This window comes from Culex pipiens, chromosome 3 (genome assembly GCF_016801865.2).
Source record: "Culex pipiens pallens isolate TS chromosome 3, TS_CPP_V2, whole genome shotgun sequence".
In the NCBI taxonomy this organism is placed as follows: Eukaryota; Metazoa; Arthropoda; class Insecta; order Diptera; family Culicidae; genus Culex; species Culex pipiens.
This window is the reverse complement of record NC_068939.1, coordinates 79,103,892-79,125,577: the sequence shown is the minus strand read 5'-3', so window position 1 is coordinate 79,125,577 and position 21,686 is coordinate 79,103,892. Positions and strand designations below refer to the sequence as shown.

Sequence of the window (21,686 nt, the reverse complement as noted above, 5' to 3'; positions counted from 1 at the left end):
TTTATGAATCAATTTCGATTTATCGAAGTGCCAGTATTAAAATGTTTTATGTTCAATAAAAACTTCAGTTTGACAACACTTCATATTATATCACTTATTTCATACGAATGATTCATTAAAAAAAGTTCTCTAAACTTATTTGTAATAACTCAAACAAAATCTTATTAATTTAATCAAGCCAATGCAAATTTTAACTATTTTTTTCTCGCAAAAAAAACATGAAAAATCTTTTACAAGCTATTGAGATTGAATATAGATTGAAATAAGGAAAGGAACCCTAATTTTGAAGTTCGATGCTAAAGACGAAATGAGTGAAATTATTTTCAAAGGTGTACAAAATATTTTAAAATTATTCAAGTGTTTGAAAATATTTTTCAAACGGGTATTCTTAGGATTCCCGACTTTTCCCGACTTTCCTGATTTCCCGACTTGAGTGGCCACCCTGATAAGTTATTCATCGTTATGAATTTTTTGTTATTAGATTGTTATTGTAGGGAGCGACCGTGGCTGACTGGTTACGGTGTTCGCTTTGTAAGCGAATGGTTCTGGGTTCGATTCCCATCTGCTCCCAACGAGAAAGTTAAGAACACAGAAATTTGAAATGATGAATATGAACGAAAAATCAAAGTCGCTCGAGGCGGGGTTCGATCCCCCGTCCTTTGGATTGGTAAGCAAAAAAAAAATGCTAACCACTAGGCCATGACGACTTGGTGAGCTTGGACTGGAATTAGGAATACTGTTACAGAGAGCGAGTTGTGGCGCTATAACCACGGCAAATAGTGTCCAGGGCATTCGTGGAAATACAATGTCCCATCCCAGAGGGTCCCGGAGTACCAAACCTTCTTAGCATGGTGCTCCCAACGAATACAACCAAATCTCGGAGCGTATGGTGGTGTGTCCCCACGCTTCTTCCTCCCCTGTCGATTCAGAATTGTGTTGTTGTTCGAACACTCTGTGCTCAAACTCAACCCAATTACGAGTCATCTCTGCGATACGGCTTTACGCAGTAGGCCTGGCCGGTTTAACGCTTGTGATGTTTCAATGCATTCCGATGCAATGGCGCACTACAAATGTTAATAAATGACAAGAAGAGTGCTAGGCGTCATCTAACCTAAGGCACTCTCCAGGATCCCTTCGAAAGATTGGCTGCGCTAGGGTCTGATTAGATTAGATTAGATTAGATTAGAATAATCCGATCATCTCAATAACAATTGGAGTTATTCTTCCATAACAAAAAATGTTATTCTAAAGTTGTTTTGGCTTTCAACCAATATCAGACCAATAACAAATTTCGTTATGATAACATTATGCAAAAATGGATTTTTCAAGAAGATTCCATAACACTTTCTGTTATTTTAACAGTATTTGTTATTGAAATGGCATGAATTTTGTTATTACCGTCTGACCGGGTTCCCAAGTGGCAATTTCCTGTAAATTGTCAGTTAAATGCGCAATTTCGTCAAATTTAGTTTGTTTGGCTCAATTTAGGTACCAGGCCCAAAATAGGGAAAAATAACCTATTAACAAGTGTTTAATAGACAGTTTTTCTAGATTTTACCCGGTTTGTTCTAGAGGAGGATTCGAGGCGTCCCGAATTAAATGAAACTTTCAACGTTTGTTTGTCTACATGAGATGAACTCATGTCAAAAATGAACCCTTTACGACAAAGAGAAGTGGGATAAAATGGGTTAAAGTTTGAGATCCGAAAAACATGAAAATTCTTTCGTAAAACCGCAAAATTTTCAAACAAATTTTCATGGAATTACATAATTTTCCTCTTCCTATGTCTAGCCACACTAATGAAAACTTCCAAACCACACTCACCTCATGGTAGATCGACGCCTGCGCCAGCACCGGTATCCGGAACGACACCACCTTCGGACTCCCGTCGTCCGCGCTCACCTCGATGTTGTAAATGCAAATCAGCAACGTCTCGATCGACCGGCAGCCCTTCTTGTCGCCCATCGTGACCGAGTTCAGATACAGGTAGATCAGGATCGGCACAAACTGCAGCGTGAAGCGCCGCAGCTCGACCTCACTGGAGCGGTAGAAGCTACACAGCTGGTTGCAGACTGGGTAGATGAGCTAAAAGTCGAGATGTTTTGGATTAGTTGCGATCAGATTTGGAAGGTTGGGTTGCGGTAACTTACATCCTTGTACTTGGCCCGCTCGTTCAGGATGGTGTACAGCGCCTTTGAGATCTCAAAGTCATTTTCGTGCTGGGCGGCAAAGGTGCGCAGCTCGGACTCCTGCAGCGAGCTGTAGTCCGATATCCAGTCGGAGATGATTGCTTCGGCCATGGTGTTTTAGTGCGTCGATGCAGGCATTCGAGGAAATTTGCAAATATTGGATTGGTGTCACTCGAAAATGAAAATCACAATTTCGTTCAACGTCCTTCTCACTTCTGTTTGCTACTCGTTTCAGTGCTTGATGTGTGCCATTTACATTTTAATGTGGAACTCCTGCAGGTGAGAAACGAAACAAAAAAAAAGTATCGATTAAATTCCAATTCAATCGCTGATAACGTGTGTTAGTCAAGCTGACTCAAATTCGGTTTGTCTCCACAACAACAAAAATAAAGAGTTCAACCCATAAACGACCACTTATGATAGACGCCAGCAGCTGAACCACATGCGAGTATGTTACATTATCGCTAAACTGGCTGGGCTTTGCTAGCAAACGAACGCCGCTTTAACGATAATTGCCCTCCTCAGCACGACAACCAAGACGACGACGACCCGGAGTGTGACTCAATCAGTATACGCAAGAGCTATCCTAACGCCTCTAGACTAAATACTAAGCGACGAAGCGACGACGACGGTGATACTGATGCTGCTAAAGCAAAGATGACAAGAGCTTATCTTATTAGCATTTTCGGGACGGTCGGTGAAAGATGGGAGAGACGGGACCTCGTTTGTGATAGGAAGAAATTTTCGTTTCTTGGAATAAAAGTTTCTCGCTGGAAGGAGCTTCATTTCATCAGCTGATAAGATCGCACAATTTCTAGGAATGTTAAAACCAGTTTTAGATAAAGGCAACTTTAGCAGATAGACAGTTCGAATTGTACAGATTAAAATCATTGCTTGACATTGTGCCATGTAAACAGCCTTTAATTAAAAATGATTGATAAACACAGACACACTCGGTGTAGAATGAAAAACGAACAACTCATTCCGCACAACGCATGTCAGTCATTACAAAGTTACATCACACATTCTGTTCGTGCAGCAGTGTATCGAAATAACTGTGGACTTTTGTTGCACTTCACAGTATGGAAGTATAAGAGCAATTAGGGGAAATATGCCCATTTTAAGCCTAATAAGCGGTCGTGTTTGAATGATGCTGGATAATCTGGATTGTTCCTAGAAATTCACTAAAACCAAGTACACCAACGAGTAGAGCAACTTTTTGTTAACATTTCTGTGTATTTTCACTTTTATTAAAAGTTATGCTATTCCTTTTACAAGCATTTAAAAAAAAATATTTCAAAAATGCATTCTAATCAGTCGAGTGCATTGGGCCACGCCCATTTTTCTATTTTCAGCTTAGTTCTTTTTTTCTTCCAGCGCTCTTTTGGGTCTGCTTAGTGCTGCCAAAATTGATGAAATTTTAAGCGAACACTCACGAAAAGTAGCATTTATAGCGAAAGTTTCCTGGCAGCACTTGCTCACTCCAACAGGCGCTGCACCAGCATGTTGGTGGTGTTGGTGGCCACCCTTTGTTCTTTATTTGCCTTCGCTTCTCGCTCGGTTTTCTTCAGCCTTCGATTGGAATGGGTGGTCAAAATTGAAACGTCAAAAGACTTAGCGCGTTTGTTTTTTTGATGGCACTTGCTAATTATTTACATGTTTCGGGATTATTTTTCAAGTGAGTGACTAACTAATGTGCAAAAGAACATGTTGCCGGTAGTTGGAAGCAATTTTATATCTTAAGCGCTTTGAAAACGTTAGCGCAAGTGAAAAGATATTGATGGCGACTTTCGTTAAGCAGTTAACCTCTCATCTTGCGTGTGGATGTGTGTGCCACCAAAATGATGAGAAATGGTCTCGCAAAATAGAAATTATGATCAAAAGTGCATTAAAATTGATCTTTTTGGCCAGTAAATGGCATAAATTTGCGTGCTTACTCGAGGCGGTGCTGTTGCTGGTAAGTTTATAGCCTAAATAGTATTTTTGGAGCTTTAATCGAGCATCAAACTCTCCATATGACGAAGATAGGTGTTTGATTAGAAAGGGTATATTTCCCCTACCCACCAAAACCGGAAATGGTTTTTTTTGTATTGGCTCATTTTTTTTTTTTGCAAAAATGGGTATTTAAAAAACAATGTGTTAAGGAAACCTACTTTAACCCTCTACTGCCCAATTTTTTCGAAAATTCTTATTTTTCCCGTTTTCAGGATGTCATTTTCAGGGTTGTTACGGGAGAGTCGAAAAAAATCATGAAAAAAAATCTTCAAAATATAAAATACAATATTTAAAAACCTAAAAATTTAACTTCAAAAATATAACCTCAAAATTATATCAAAATCTAAAATTATAATATGATAAAATTTTGTAATCCAAAATCCTCGCTAAAATTTCACTCCGAAAGAAATTTAATTTCCGATATTTAAAATAATGTCTTCTCATAATTTCAAAATCTCTTACATAAAATAGGACTCCAAAAATTGTGGAATTCAAGAATTTAAGAATTGATTTTGAGCAACTTTTGTTCTACGAAAAACTTTACTTCTCTTGTTTTATATTTTTCTTGTTTCATTTGTAGTATTTTAATTTGCCTTCATCTTGTTAAGTTTATGTTTGTTTCTAATAGTATTTGACTTACTCTACCACTTCCTATCATTAATTTGCCTATCTAGTTTACTATGAATACAAAGAGACGAGTTGTTCCTTTAAAGTCCGCTATATACAGCAAAAATCCGATGGTAAAATCGCATGCAAAAGCTACACATCACCTTCGTAAAAACACTTAATATTACACATTGCATGTACAATTTTTGTAAACACAAAAAGAAAGTTGCAACCGACGGAATTCAAACCCAGCACCCACGGTAAGGACTGGCCCCTAAGCCCACTTGACAAACCGTCATGTTGCATTTCAAACTTCATGAAATTGTAAGATATGCCCATCTGAGGTCATGCCGATGTCACTGGCGATCAATATTGAAATATGCAATCAACCCTATCATCCGACGTACCAAACTAATTAATTTTAATTGAAACAATCAAGTTTTACAGTTTTGACATTAAAGATTGGTTGCTAAAATACAGCGAATTAAAGTTTCATCCAAACAGCCTTTCATATTCTGGTGCCAATATCTCAGAAATTAATGGTCCTATTTTCAATGTGACATTTATGAAATTTTGTGATCTCTTTAAAAAAATATTTAATAATAAAATAATAAAAAAAGAAATTGATTGATCAGAGATCAAGCAGCAAAAATATATTTTTTCATAAACATCATTTTTTTATAGAAAATTTAAGAATGTATTCAAAACTATCTAAATTTTCGTACATTGTTGAAATTTTTAGTATTACCATCAGGGGTGACATTGGGTCATAAACATTTCTGCATTTTTGTATGACCCAATCTCACCCCCTGGCACCTGACATAAACGTTACATAAGACGTTGTTACTCATATTTATTTGTCTTTTGTAATATAAAATCCCTCTCAAATATTTTAAATCTAAATAAATAAAAATAAGTTTAAAAGTATCTCAAAAGATCTCAAAATCACCTTGTTTTTAAGAAGTCTTCCAAATACTAGCTAATCATGGTCCATAAAAGCTTGTGTTTGGGCATGGCAGGGCGTTTTAGGGAGAAAAAATTGTATTTTTAAGCTAAAAAATTTCAAAAATCACTCCCCAAAACGAGCCAAAACATTTTGCAGTCAAAACTAATGCATTCAGCTTATAGGAAATTTCACGGAGATCATTTTGCCTTTTCAACATTCAATTTATGTCCACGCAAAGCCGAGATATTTGCATTTTAGTGAACAAAAAGTGGCTAATTTTCAAAACTCCTAGTATATAAGACCGATTCTTAGCGAAGCTACACCAAAATGTCACTTTTTTCAATTTTCAATGTGATTTTTTATATGAAAAATTTCATTTTAATTATGATCTAATAATTGCAATGTGCTTTAAATGCGTTTTCTTACCTGAAATGCCAAAAATATTGACCAAATAAGGTCTACAAGTCATTGAATGGGAGAGGAGTTTTTTCATAAATCTGCTCCTTTCGTTGTCCCGTCACGAAAAGAAATAGCTGGCAAAAACTCAAATCTCAACCAAATCTTTCAGTTCAAGGAGCAAAAGATTCGTTTTTCAATTTGTGATAATGTGTAGAAGAGCAAAAGTTTTAAAAAATCAATCTGGCAAAACTGCGTCGATTTTTTTGGTGTGCCTTTTAAAATTCCAGTTTTACGATGTTGTCCCGTCACGCTACATTTTTTTAATAATATTTCATGAAAAAACATGAGATTTTCCCACAATGTGACGTAAACGACAAATAATCATAAATCAAAATTACTTTTATTAAAGTTCATATCCAGAGTTTTTTTGAATAGGTCCTATAAACATATGAAAGACAATAGTTTATAGGACCTTTTCAAAAAAAACTCGAGATATCTCCAAGCTGTGAATTTAATTTTTTTTTTTGCATGGACATTCGAATGAAACAAATTCATTTTTAAAAAAAACGTATTCTTTCCAAAAAAAAGTCCTGCAGCATGCCAAAGGCCGGCCGTGGCCGTGGCAGTTCGAGTGCGGCCTCGAAAAACCCGCGAAGTTCCTCTACCGGCCGTGTGCAAAAAGGTAAACAAACCAACGCCGTGTCGACCGCCATCGCGCAGGGGAGCGTGAGCGCAGAAGGCATCGACAAAAAGTTACTACATCCCGGATATGTTCCGAGATCACCAGTGCGAACCCGTTCAGGTACTTCCGGTGCCACGACCAACACGTCAACATCCGCCAACATTCCCATCAGAAACGAGTTTCAGATGCTGAGCGACGACGAAGAAAACAACAACACCGACGGTAGCAGCACTACCGACGACGACGACGACGATCGCCGTGCACGGAAAAAAGTGCCGACGCCAAAAACGAACAATTCTCCAAAGGAACGTAGACCACCTCCAATTTTTGTTTTGGACACGTTGGTGGATGATATTGACGAGTTGCTGGAAGGCCTCGGATATTGTCTGAAAATCGGTAAGTCGTCAGTGCAAGTCTACACATTTGACACTAAGAACTTCGACCTGGTTGTGGAGAAATTGAAGAGTAAAAACTTCAAGTATTACACATTCGACCCCGTGCAGAAAACAGCCGTTAAGGTCGTCTTGAAGGGGTACCAAGACCGCCCGATCTCTGACCTCAAGAAGGACCTCTCGGGTGCTGGAATAACGCCGCGTGACATAAAAGTCCTCTCGCGGAAGACAACAGTCACAGGTACACACACACTGTACATGTTGTACTTCGACCGCGGCACCGTCAAGGTTCAAGACCTGCGACGAACTAAGGCGTTGGACGGGTTTTGGGTAAACTGGCGGTTCTACTCAAAGTACCCGTCGGACGCAGCACAATGCCACCGTTGCCAGAAATTCGGCCACGGCTCGCGGAACTGCAACCTCCCGCCCCGCTGTGTAAAGTGCGGTGAAACACACCTCTCTGAGGCGTGTGCACTGCCGTGCAAGGCGGACCTGGGGGACAAGGCAGAGCAAACCAAGGCGCGCATCAAGTGCGCCAACTGTGGAGGTAACCATACCAGCAACTACCGTGGATGCAGTGCACGAAAAAATTACCTCGAGGAGCAGGAAAAGAGGAAGAAGAAAACAGCAGCGTCCCACCCTCCTCAGCGAAGTACGAGCGTAACCGTGCCGGCTGCTGGGCAGCGTACGGTTCCCGCGGACAACTCAGCATTCCCCCCTGGCTGGGGGCGATCGTTTGCCAGCGTGGTTGCTGCCGGTAGCGGCAATGCGGCCCAGCAAGAAGTCACCGGAGAAGATCTCTTCACCCTGCCAGAGTTCTTTGCTCTTGCGGGGGAGATGATGTCGAGGTTTCGGAGCTGCCGTAACAAGGCGGAGCAATTTCTAGCCCTTGGGGAGCTGATGATCAAGCACATCTACAAAGGATAAAATACTGTGATTTAGTTATAAGCTTTTTCTCTTTCTTTCCCCTTTCCTTTGCAATTTTAGCAAGTTTTTTTTTTATTTTTCTTGCTCTTGTTAGTGCCATAGTTATAGAAATAATTGTTCCAAAATGGATTATGATGCAACACACAGCTGAAAGGAACTCCAAAACTCTGTTATGAATTGCAAAAGAACTGATTGTATCTTGATTATTCACCAATAAAACCGAATTGAAATTGAAAATAAATATGTCGTTTACGTCACATTGTGAGAAAATCTCATATTTTTTCATGAAATGTTATTAACAAATGTCGTTTTTTAGCGAGCAAAATAAAAATATCCAAAATATATGCCTTCCCTTTTGTAATCATAGTAGCCAATGTTTTATGCTAAAAACGCTTACATACTAAGAATATTGAAAATTCGTTACTTTTTGTTCACTAAAATGCAAATATCTCGGCTTTGCGTGGGCATTAATTGAATGTTAAAAAAAGCAAAATGATCGCCGTGAAATTTCCTAAAAGGTGAATGCATTAGCTTTGACTGCAATTTTTTTTGGCTCGTTTTGGGGAGCGAAATTTGAAATTTTTTAGCTAAAAAAATACATTTTTTTTCTCCCTAAAACGCCTTGCCATGCCGAAACAAAAGCTTTTATGGACCATGTCTGTACAGGAACTTGTTCAGGGGACATTAAACTATAACTTGAAGCCCAAGGCGACCAAATTTGAATGACTTTAGTATGATTGTTACGCGCATTTCTGAAAAATACTCGAAAAATGTACTTGTTTCATTGAAACTTCGCGCGCGAGTTGTAAACCATTTTTGGGAATTTTTTGTTGTATGGAAACATTGTTCCTGACATCCTAATCTATCATTCTAGGGGTGAGCACCAAAGATTTGACAACTTTTAATTTTTTTGGGACGCCCTAATGTACATGTACAGAAAGATGGTCCGAAAATCATTTAAATTAAAGTGGATTACATCCCGTCTGCCTTGAATAATTTTTTCAGTGATTAAATCCAGCAAAATTCCCTACAGGTATTCCGTGACAACCCTCACATTCGCCCGGAGAGCATCGAACAAAAAAAAATCATTCTCGCGCTTGATTAGGTAACCCACATCGGTTTACGTGTGTTTTCGTTCGTGCAGGCGGAAAACGCAACAAGCTTTTCCCCCTCACACCGGGAGTTCGCCCGAAGCGAATAAATATTGTATCCTGTGGACAGGAACTGTACAAACCTTTCAAGACCCCCCTTCTCTGACTATTCCTCGGGGGGCATTTTAACTTCTCTTTTCCCAGTTCTACCCGCTGACTGTGACGACGTTGACGGGATCGTGAAGAAGACGATGAGGATGGAAGTCTGCCAAAAATCAATTTATCATGATTTATGATGAGACTAACCTGGGACTTACACACGTGTGCAACTCTAGTTGAATGTTTAAAACACATACAAACTCACGTCGAGTGCAAATTGCCGGTAAGTACCGTGAAATTAGGTGGCTTTGTAAACATATTTATGTTTTACAATTTTGAAATCATTCAAATTTCAATAAAAAAATGAGAAGATAAAAGATTATTATATGAAAAAAGTTATCAAAATTACAAAATCACAAAACTCCACGGTGCATTATTTACACAGATTAGGTTCAATACTGAAATAATCGTATTCCGAAATGAGATTGCTTGCTGCGCCAGCAGTAATAAATAAAAGGTGAAGCAAAATAAGTTGAGAGAAACAATCGATCTTGTTGGCTCGTTTCAATATGAGTAAGGAAAAGCAGGAGAAGGAGGTTGGTTGGAAGCCGTTGGACGGAAAATCTGTTCTGTTTGCAAGACGCCACTGACGACGAAGACGACCGACACCGTAGGACTTGCTAATGAAAATAAGAAAAAAAACGGGAAAGGAAAAGTTTTTCCTCCTTTGGCATACAATTGGGACGGGATTCAACACCGTTTGCTTTTAATTGGCTTGGTAATTCGTTTGACATTCGGTTTGATTAACAGATTTAAGGTGGGATTTTAGATGAGAACTTTAAGGTTTTGTTTTTCTAATGCGACTTTAATAACTAAATGGACCGAATTTGGTTTGTAAACAATCAGTAAGCAGGATCAAATTGAAATTGTAGGCGATCGTTTTAACATTTGATTGGGAAAAGTGTTTTCGAATGCATTTACACTATAGTCCAGTTGTTTTGGAATCTCTGACATTTCCCCGAAACCTATATTACCAAAGGGACATTTCCCCGAATGGCACTTCCCCGAAAAGTCTAATAGTCTTTTCCCCAAATTCCATTTAGGTCGTTGCAAATATTTTTCAAAGTTTAGGCCGTTGCAAATATTTTTCAAAGTTTATGTCCGGATTGTTTACCGGTATTGTTCCGAAACAGTATTTCTGGTCGAAAAATATCAATAAAAAAGATGAAAACAATGTATATTTTGAACAAATATTGTTGAAACTTGTTCAATAGAGACTCTTACAACATAAAATAGCAATTTTATAAAAATAGTTGTTTATAAACTAATGTTTTTATAAGTTTTACCTAAAAAACTAAATTTAAACCAATTTCTAATATAAACTAACTAAACAAAGTTATCAGAAGTTCAAAGTTGTCACAAACTGGCTAGAGGTACTAGTATTTGACACAGAAACAACATTTCATAAATGAATTCACTTAAATCGATCAGATTTTGTACTTTTATTAGGGGTACGGACAATTATTTGACCTCTTTTTTTGACTTTTTTCAGTAAACTATTTTTGTATTTTTTTAGAAAAAGTTTTTTGCAAACTCAATGACAGTGTCTTCAAGAGGACATTCTGCCGCGTCGATTGATGTATAAAACATGGTACTTTAGTCGAATTTTATGTACTTTTATATCACAGACATTTTCCGTACGGGGGGGTATTTGACTCACTGTAGATATTTTGAAAACTAATGATTGCAAAACAACTGGGCAGGTGTAAAATGCATTTTAAAACACTTTTTTCATTCAAATGTTGAGGCCATGGCTTGTTATTTGAATTTTATATATTATTTTATTTTTTTGCCCCCCTCGACCCCGACCAGAGTTGAGGGTCATAAACTTCAAAAAATATTTGCAACGGCCTTACCCAAATTTACCGTTTCTTTTGATCGTCCACATGAGCAATTCTCTACCAAAACCGGAAATGGATTTTATTTGTATTTTTTGATTTGGCTCAAACTTTGTGGGGGCCTTCCCTATGACCAAATAAGCTATTTTGTGTCATTGTTTCACCCATACAAGTCTCCATACAATTTTGGCTGCTGTCCATACAAAAATGGTAAGTAAATATTAAAACAGCTGTAACTTTTGAGTGAATTTTCTGATCAATTTGGTGTCTTCGGCAAAGTTGTAGGTATTGTTTAGGACAATTGAGAAAAAAATAGGTACACGGAAAAAAAATTTGCATATTTTTTTATCAACTTTTTTTTCACTGAAGCTCAATTTCCCAAAATACGTATTTTTTGATGTTCGAGATTTTTTGATATGTTTTAGTGGACTAAAATTCGCAACTTTTGAGCTATAGAGAAACATGGTCAAAAAATCTGCCGCCAAGTTATGAATTTTTGAAATAATAGTGATTTTTGGAAAAAATCTAAATTTCATGCAAAAACAAATTTGAACTTATTTTTTAATGCAAAATTGAATTTGCAATCGAAAACTACTTTACCATTTTTTTTGATAAAGGGCTTCGTTTTCAAGATATAGCCACCGAAAGTTTGATTTTAGCAAGATATTTGCAGTTTTTCGATTTTTAAAAATAGTGACCATGAGCGAACATTTCCAAAAATATTTTTTTTGAAAAGTTCAGAAAATTTGCTATAAAATTGTCTAAGATACATTGAAGATTGGACCTCGGGTTGCTGAGATAGAGCCGCTTTAAGAAAAAGAAACACGAAAATTGAAGTTTTCTAAGTCTCACCAAAACAACCCACCATTTTCTAATGTCGATATCTCAGCAACTAATGGTCCGATTTTCAATGTTAAAACATGAAACATTCGTGAAATTTTTCGATCTTTTCGAAAAAAATATTTTGAAAAAAATTAAATAAAGACTAACATATTAAATGGGCGTAATATTCAATGTTTGACCCTTTTAAAATGTTAGTCTTGATTTAAAAAAAATTAAAATATTTTTTTCGAAAAGATCGGAAAATTTCACGAATGTTTCATGTTTTAACATTGAAAATCGGACCATTAGTTGCTGAGATATCGACATTAGAAAATGGTGGGTTGTTTTGGTGAGACTTAGAAAACTTCAATTTTCGTGTTTCTTTTTCTTAAAGCGGCTCTATCTCAGCAACCCGAGGTCCAATCTTCAATGTCTCTTAGACAATTTTATAGCAAATTTTCTGAACTTTCCAAAAAAAATATTTTTAGAAATGTTCGCTCATGGTCACTATTTTTTAAAATCGAAAAACTGCAAATATCTTGCTAAAATCAAACATTCGGTGGCTATATCTTGAAAACGAAGCCCTTTATCAAAAAAATTGTAAAGTAGTTTTCGATTGCAAATTCAATTTTGCATTAAAAAATAACTTCAAATTTGTTTTTGCATGAAATTTAGATTTTTTCCAAAAATCACTATTTTTTCAAAAATTCATAACTTGGCGGCAGATTTTTTGACCATGTTTCTCTATAGCTCAAAAGTTGCGGATTTTAGTCCCCTAAAACATATCAAAAAATCTCGAAAATCAAAAAATACGTATTTTGGGAAATTGAGTTTTAGTGAAAAAAAAGTTGATAAAAAAATATGCAAATTTTTTTTTCCGTGTACCTATTTTTTTCTCAATTCTCGATTAAATTTTCAAAAGGTCCTATCTGCATAGGAAACCCATGAAGGATAGGTTGTTTTGAAAATTTAATCTAGAATTGTCCTAAACAATACCTACAACTTTGCCGAAGACACCAAATTTATCAGAAAATTCACTCAAAAGTTACAGCTGTTTGAATATTTACATACCATTATTGTATGGACAGCAGCCAAAATTGTATGGAGACTTGTGTGGGTGAAACAATGACACAAAATAGCTTATTTGGTCATAGGGAAGGCCCCCACAAAGTTTGAGTCAAATAAAAAAATACAAAAAATAAAAATGGTCGAAATCGGCCGATTTCGTAGAGCGTTGCTCATGATTGCTGTCACCACGTAGCAGTGCACGAGCAAGAAAGAGAGCGCTTGAGGGAGAAGAGCATGTGCCTTCGTGGCGAGCGGTTGCGCGAGTATCGAGCATGGTTTCCGTTCGTTTCAACTTCGTGTGCGTTCACTGACGGTCGCTCGCGATGACGATCCTTACAGGCCTATGCCACGCTTGAGCTTGAACATAATTTCCTACATTGTTTATGTTTTTTTGTGTTTTCCATGTTTGGGCTGCCTTCACAGTTCTCCGATGCGTCACAAAATGGATTTGCGCTTGTAGCGTGTTTTGTCAAATAAACTTTTAACAGGTTTACCAAACTTTTAGCAACCTTATATTCCAAATATTTTTTATATCACTTATGGGTCATTAGGGTGTAATATGGTTGTATGGAAAAAAATAAAGTTGTTCAAATTTAGTCAGCACAGCAACTTTTCAGTTCCTTTTGGGGTCCTAAACAACTCCCAAAAGTTTTAGAATGATTGGTTAAGGGGTTACATACATGTAAATCGGCAAACATGTCAAGGGCTGGTATTGGCACACACTCAAACTTTTTTTAAATTTGTTTTCAGGACATTAACATAAACATTTTTAACTGTTATCAACATAAATTTGAAGACATTTGGCTGCATCATTGCCGAGATATAGCTATTTGAAGTTAGCAGTTTCAAAAAACGGGTGCCACGATATATCTCAACACTGCTTCGACCAAATCGGCTCACTAAACCGGTCCCGTGTGCATAACGAAGGCCGATTTAAAAAAAAATTAAAAAAGATAAAAATATTAATGAGTTTTTCATATTAAAAATCGTCCGTTTTTGATTTTTGTACTTTTTAAAAAGCAAAATTTTGAAATCCGGCTTCGTCATGCACGCGGGATATGTCTTGAGAGTCTTCACCCCAAATTTCAGCCAATTTGATCCAATCTCGAGATATCGTGGTACCCGTAAATCAACTCGGTGTTCCGAGAAAAATGCTCACAAAGTTTGACAGTCCGCTTTGCCCATGGCAGAACTTTAAACTTAAATCGTCTTCTACTGACTAAAAACATGACATATCTTCATGAAACTTTCAGGGGTGATTGGAATTCATCTTTTTAAAGGATTTAATAAATATTCGGAATTATGAAAAAGTTAGATTTTCTACATGTATGTAACCCCTAAAGTCCAAACGCAAAGCGGTTCAATTTTTCATAAAAGTTTTGATGAGGAAAACCATTTTTTGGATTTTGATATTTTAAAAATCAACATTTCACGCTATATTAAAACCGGATCATCTTTTAATCATATCTTTGCAACTATTTTAGCAAAAGACTTTCTACAGGTGGCATTTTATAGAAAATTGTCCAAGGAATTCGATAAAAATAAAATTTTAACCTTTAAATGCCCTTTAAAGTTTGAACCTTTAAATATAGTATCGTTTTAAGTATTAAAATTCAATTTTGACCAATTCCTTATATTTTTATTTGTTCTATTTTATCACCATTGTGTTCTCCGGACAATTTTACAGAATAAGCAATGTAAACCTTCAACTAAAATGAACTATTGGCGAGAAACAGCGATTTTACTGAAAAAAAGTTTGATTTTGTGAATTCTAGAATTTTCACAAATTAACGTAATTTTCGAAAATACCCAAATTTGAAAAAAATAAAAAAATGGCATTCCTCAAACATAATTTTGCGTCGTTTGATACCCTCATTGCATATTTTAGAAACATATTTTCTAAATAACGGTAATTTGTGAAAATTTTCGTATTTTCAAAAAAAAACATTACTAATGTGAAAAGCAAACAAAATTTCGCTTCGTTTGACCCATATTGCAAAATTATGAAAATTTGAGTACTTTCGAAAAATATGGTATTTTGTGATCAATTTTGAATACACATTTTACTTTGAAACTTACTAGATTTAAAAAAAAATTCTAAGTGAAAGCGTTGAAATTTTAGCATGATATGGTTGAATTAATCGATTTTAGAAAGATTTAAAAAATCAGTTATCGTACATTATCGGCGATGAAATATTGCACATAAAAGGACAAAATTTGCAAATGATTTGTAATTTGTCATTAGTTGATTTATTAGGTATTAGCTATTTATCAGATGGTTTAAAAAAACAACTTAATTCTTAAATCATCATTAAAATAGTAACAAGATTTGTGCAGCCAAGTAATAAAGTAGAAGTAGATAAATTGTCAAAGTCAGTGTATCGATTTAAACGATTTTTTTTTCCCTTGAAATGTTGTTAAATCTTTTACATTAATTATAGAAGTTTTTTTGAGAATTTTTAAACAAAAAGTCAGTAAATTACCTTCATAACTAAAAAAACAAATTGTTTAAAAAGTACTTAAATTTCAGTAACTTTTAAGTGCGATTCTGGGACTGATTGCTAAAACGGCCCGCGAGGTCACTTGCTCTGAACTCCACCAAATTTGATGATTTTTATTATTGAAACAACTTATCACTCGATTTCAGTTAAAAACGATATTATGAGTTGGAATTGAACGTCAAAGTGCTGATATGCCAAAAATAGATAAACGATACAGTATGATGTTCTCCACAATCTGACGAGATGATCTTTCATCAAATGAAAAGAAGGAGATACTTCACAAAGCATCACTTGCTTTCAAGGTCGTTTTCAATTAACACTGTGCTTGACTTAGTACATTACCCAAGCGCCCAAGAGTCTGCAATGCATTTACGTTGAAAATCTTCAGCTCGGAGAGAGCGACCTTTCGGCACGTCATTATCTTCTTCACTATTTCTCGGAACTCCAAGGACGTTGTTACCCGGTCATTAGCAGGAAGTACCTCGCCACCTCATTCATGTGCCTAAATCGTTGTTACACAACTTTATTCTTTTAACCAAGAGTCGGGGAACTCTCGTCTGACTTAGGGTCCAAGAACCAAGTTCTCCGACAGGTCATCATGCACTTCTAAAGAGCACAAACAGAGTCCATCTCAGCCAGCAGCAGCACCAGTATCTCCAGTAATTATCCTCCAATGACACGCGAATTACACACACTGGCTGTGGCCTGTTTTTTGCTGCCTTTCGCTCCTTCCACTGCCCCAGCAGCCACTTAAAGGGGATCACTTTTTTCCCCTGACTCACGGAGCAGAAGAGGACGACGGTCAAGTCATAAACCTTCAGCGCCCCAACCAGTTGCAAAATAGCTAAAACCTTTTCCAAATCACAACCAACAACACGCACGATCTGGCCGATGACCTCATTCCCTTGGGAGAAGTGACCAACCCTGGTGTGGCCCCGCGAATCGAATCCCGTAATTCCCTCCCCCCTTTTCCGCACTCGTAGGTGGCAACTTTTCACTTTTCAAGAAACTCACACTGGCTTGCTATTTTTCACGGTCACCGTTGATAATTTTGCGGATTTCGCGATTCCGTGGAAAACTCGTAGCGGGACCGCGACGGATCGAACACGGGGTTTTCCTTCTCTCACACTAACGACGACCAGGACGGGCACTTTTCTGCGGATTTCGATGCGAAGGATTTTCCATTATTTTCTTCACTGAAAGCTGACTGAACTGAACCTGAATGATTTAATCTGAAGTTGTTGACGTTTCTCCCGTGTTTCGCTGATTTGGAATGTGAAAGAGAGGGGAAGGAAAGCAGGGCCGTACTCAGGAGGCATCGGCAACATTGCTGAATGTGATCTAAACAAAATGTTTTAACCCAATAATGCACGCTCATCTAAAATCACTGTGATTTTGGAGTACCTTAACACTTGTAGCACCAACGGGGTCAAAACTTACGCGAAGCACCAAGGGGGTCAAAAAAGTTGAAAATACAACTTCAACCAGCTGTATCTCAGCGAAAACTCTACCGATTTGGATGATTCTTGTTGCATTCGATCCGAAAGGATGTCTAGAATCACCTCTAACTCCGGAAGGAACCGCAAATTTCAAATGGGCAGCAGTAGTAGAGCAATTCTCTGAGATTTCGGTCATTCGATTTTTTTTGTATTTTTTAATCCGGCTGAAACTTTTTTGGTGCCTTCGGTATGCCCAAAGAAGCCATTTTGCATCATTAGTTTGTCTATATAATTTTCCATACAAATTTGGCAGCTGTCCATACAAAAATGATATGTAAAAATTCAAAAATATGTATCTTTTGAAGAAATTTTTTGATCGATTTGGTGTCTTCGGCAAAGTTGTAGGTATGGATATGGACTACACTGAAAAAAAATGACACACGGTAAAAAAAAATTTGGTGATTTTTTATTTATTTTTTTGTCACTAAAACTTGATTTGCAAAAAAACACTATTTTTATTTTTTTTTATTTTTTGATATGTTTTAGAAGACATAAAATGCCAACTTTTCAGAAATTTCCAGAATGGGCAAAAAATCTTTGACCGAGTTATGAATTTTTAAATCAATACAGATTTTTTCAAAAAATCGAAATATTGATCGCAAAAATTTTTCAACTTCATTTTTCGATGTAAAATCGAATTTGAAATCAAAAAGTACTTTAGTGATTTTTGGATAAAGTGCACCGTTTTCAAGTTATAACCATTTTTAGGTAACTTTTTTGAAAATAGTCGCAGTTTTTCATTTTTTTGAAATAGTGCCCATGTTTGCCCACCTTTGAAAAAAATATTTTTGAAAAGCTGAGAAAATTTTCTATATTTTGCTCTATTGAACTTTGTTGATACGACCCATAGTTGCTGAGATATTGCCATGCAAAGGTTAAAAAACAGGAAAATTGATGTTTTTTAAGTCTCACCCAAACAACCCACCATTTTCTAATGTCGATATCTCAGCAACTATAGGTCCGATCTACAATGTTAAAACATGAAACATTCGTGAAATTTTCCGATCTTTTCGAAAAAAATATTTTCAAAAATTTAAAATCAAGACTAACATTTCAAATGGGCGTAATATTGAATGTTTGGCCCGTTTGATATGTTAGTCTTGATTTTAAATTTTTGAAAATATTTTTTTCGAAAAGATCGGAAAATTTCACGAATGTTTCATGTTTTAACATTGTAGATCGGACCTATAGTTGCTGAGATATCGTTATTAGAAAATGGTGGGTTGTTTGGGTGAGACTTAAAAAACATCAATTTTCCTGTTTTTTAACCTTTGCATGGCAATATCTCAGCAACTATGGGTCGTATCAACAAAGTTCAATAGAGCAAAATATAGAAAATTTTCTCAGCTTTTCAAAAATATTTTTTTCAAAGGTGGGCAAACATGGGCACTATTTCAAAAAAATGAAAAACTGCGACTATTTTCAAAAAAGTTACCTAAAAATGGTTATAACTTGAAAACGGTGCACTTTATCCAAAAATCACTAAAGTACTTTTTGATTGCAAATTCGATTTTACATCGAAAAATGAAGTTGAAAAATTTTTGCGACCAATATTTCGATTTTTTGAAAAAATCTGTATTGATTTAAAAATTCATAACTCGGTCAATGATTTTTTGCCCATTCTGGAAATTTCTGAAAAGTTGGCATTTTATGTCCTCTAAAACATATCAAAAAATAAAAAAAAATTAAAATAGTGTTTTTTTGCAAATCAAGTTTTAGTGACAAAAAGTTAAATAAAAAATCACCAAATTTTTTTTACCGTGTATCATTTTTTTTTCAGTGTAGTCCATATCCATACCTACAACTTTGCCGAAGACACCAAATCGATCAAAAAATTTCTACAAAAGATACAGATTTTTGAATTTTTACATATCATTTTTGTATGGACAGCTGCCAAATTTGTATGGAAAATTATATGGACAAACTAATGATGCAAAATGGCTTCTTTGGGCATACCGAAGGCACCAAAAAAGTTTCAGCCGGATTAAAAAATACAAAAATTAAAATTAAAGAAAAAAGACCGATTCCGTAGAGAACTGCTCAGTAGCGAAAGCAAACCGGAGAGGGTGAAGAAAAGCCCCAAGAAATCGTTCCATCTCCTTTGATCTGCTGTTCGTAAAGTCATTTCTTGACCCCTTTTCTTGGGAGATCAACAATTTCTTGAGGCTTTTTTTTTCGCTACCACTGCTTCCCATTTGAAATTTGTCTTGACCGGTTCCTTCCGAAGTGCGTATACCACATAAGTTACAATGAAAAACTTGATGAAAAAGGCATTTTCAACTTTTTATTCCAAAGGTCCAAAAAGCCGGTGAAGATAAAGTTGAAAGGAGAATGGGCGGATTTGGTCCAAGAATGTACACGAACGGGACCAACTTTTTTCGAAAGATCTCGCCGAGACATTAAAAAAGGCTTCTGGACCAACCGAGGAAGAGAGTTTTCCATTCTTTAAAGAAGGGAAAATTCAACTTGTGGCAGCAGTTATCACAAGTCAGTAAGTTTTACCATCTTTAAAAAAGGTAAACTCAACATAAAAAGAAAATTCAACTTGTGTGGCAATGTTTGAGAGCATTACAATTCAAGATTACAATTGTTAGGTCACAGAGTAACACAGAGTGACCAGTCAGAAGAAATGTCATTTTATTTGTTGGCTCCATAAGGTTTGCTGGTAGCAGGCGTGCGATGTACCACCAAGTTGAACCAAAAATCAAGGGGCAGTGGGAACTCTGTCTTACTCTGTGGTTAGGTTGTTTTGGATATTTACTTAGGAATTAAAATTTTGAGAATATTTCAAATGGAAACAGCGTCACCTGATGATAAAATCATAAATAACTAGTTTCTAAATCTAGCATATTTTCCCCAATTTTCCCATACAATCTTCACCCTGGAATATCAATGTGCAAATGCTGAACATACTTACCCAAGTAACCAAATAGCACTAAAACAAGTCAGATTGCAGCACTACAAGCGCTTTACCAGCTGTTGGTTACAGCTAAGTTGTTTTAACATCTGCACTGAATGCGCTTTTACAGCTGATAAGCAACCGGTTTTGGCACGGGTTTTGGACTTTATATTTCTGATTTCCAGCTGGCCTCGACTGTTGTTGATCCAACCCTGCACAAAACGTCAAAAAAAATGGGAGAAGCAAAAATGTTGCTCACTAGTGCTCACTTCTCCCTCTCTCAGTTCTATCACAGACAAACAGACGTGACTCTCCATACAAATTATTTCTGAAATCCATCGTCCTTAATCAACCCCACCAAATCACGGCGACGCCAGCGCTGCCTGGTGAGCTGATGCCGAAGCGCAGCCCAAACATACCAATACAAATCCATTACTGTCATGTGTCATGTCAGTGTATGCGTGAGACAATCAAGCCTTAACGATTGTAAACATCAACAGCTGACCGACATGATTTTGTTGATGCTGAGCTGATCGTCAGTACCCGATGCAAAAAATAAAAATCAACGTCGAAGATGACGGTGAATCAGTTCCGTTTCCAATGGCAGAACCTCATGAGCTAAATCATGCGGCAGCACCAGCAACGACGCACTACAACCGCAACGATAGAGATCAAACCACTGTTCCTCCCCGTTGCTTCCAAGTTCTGTCGAAGATTCCTCCTCCCCCAGGTTTGGAAACATCCGCGGGGAACGTGTCCACGGCGCAGTTAAGTTGCGCCAAACAACAAAAGCAAGGCAAAGGTTCCAAAAAATGCTGCCGTTAAATTTATATCGAAACAGAACCATAGAAACTGAACTGTGGAAAAAAAGATTGAGTGGCGCAACATCGCCAAAAGGCCAAAAGGACGACCAGCAGCAGCAGTCCACGAAGGATAAGCAGGTTGCTCCGAATGAGATGACTCCTCCGCAGTTGCGGGCGCCTCAGCAGCAGCCTCGACATCGGCAGGCAGTTGAACAGGTCTACCGGGTTAATATTGGGGCAAGAGGCTATGGCCAAGGCTGCCCCAACCTTTTCCTGCAAATCCTGGATTGTGATTCTCCGTTAAATTTCCTGAATTTCATAAATTTTTGTGTTCTCATTTGCTGTCTCGCACGTGCTCACGCTCAACTTAAAAACAAAAACACGCATCACACACACTGAGAAAAGACGGGTGAGCTGTCACGACAGCAGCGCCATCAGCGCCGGGTGAGTGGATGCCTAAACAAAAACGCATTTGAAATAACCGTTTTTGAAGGACGATGGTCCGGCACTCGAGTGTCCCGTCTGTTTGTCTGTGGTTCTATTTTCGGTTTGTTTACACACTTCTACGTTACCGACTCAGCTGATTGGTTCCTACTTGACAGCTCGTTCCAAGGGGACCATAGTTGATCCATCGAAAAAATGTTGCCTTGTCAAAAAAAAAATTGCATTAAAATGAAAAAAAAACAGTGATCAGAAATGGTTTTTAATCGTGTTTTTAACGTTGTACATAAAAATTGACATAGGGCTTTAGTACCCAATTGGGAAATGTTTCGTTCGAGTAATTGAACACCTCCTAGTTCTGTTGCGTATGAGATAAAGTCTTGATGTAACCTTTCGGTGAATTTCGTCCGCTCGAAGTTATCGGATACG

At 37.0% G+C, this 21,686-nt stretch overlaps 1 protein-coding gene across 3 annotated transcripts in view; it reads right to left on the bottom strand.

Moving 5' to 3' along the window:
* Positions 1-16,884, bottom strand: part of LOC120422625 (hyccin) — a 57,650-nt gene extending 40,766 nt beyond the window's left edge. The window contains exons 1-3 of one of the 3 annotated variants that reach the window (XM_039586119.2): positions 16,630-16,884; positions 2,151-2,462; positions 1,825-2,085 (exon numbers count right to left, since the gene is read on the bottom strand). In XM_039586119.2, the coding sequence (XP_039442053.1) occupies positions 1,825-2,085; positions 2,151-2,300 (411 nt within the window). In that variant the 5' untranslated portion in view covers positions 2,301-2,462; positions 16,630-16,884. Of the gene's footprint in view, positions 1-1,824; positions 2,086-2,150; positions 2,463-16,629 lie in introns of those variants that run through there. The other 2 variants (XM_039586118.2, XM_052709334.1) reach the window with 2 other exon arrangements.
* Positions 16,885-21,686: the final 4,802 nt, after the last annotated feature.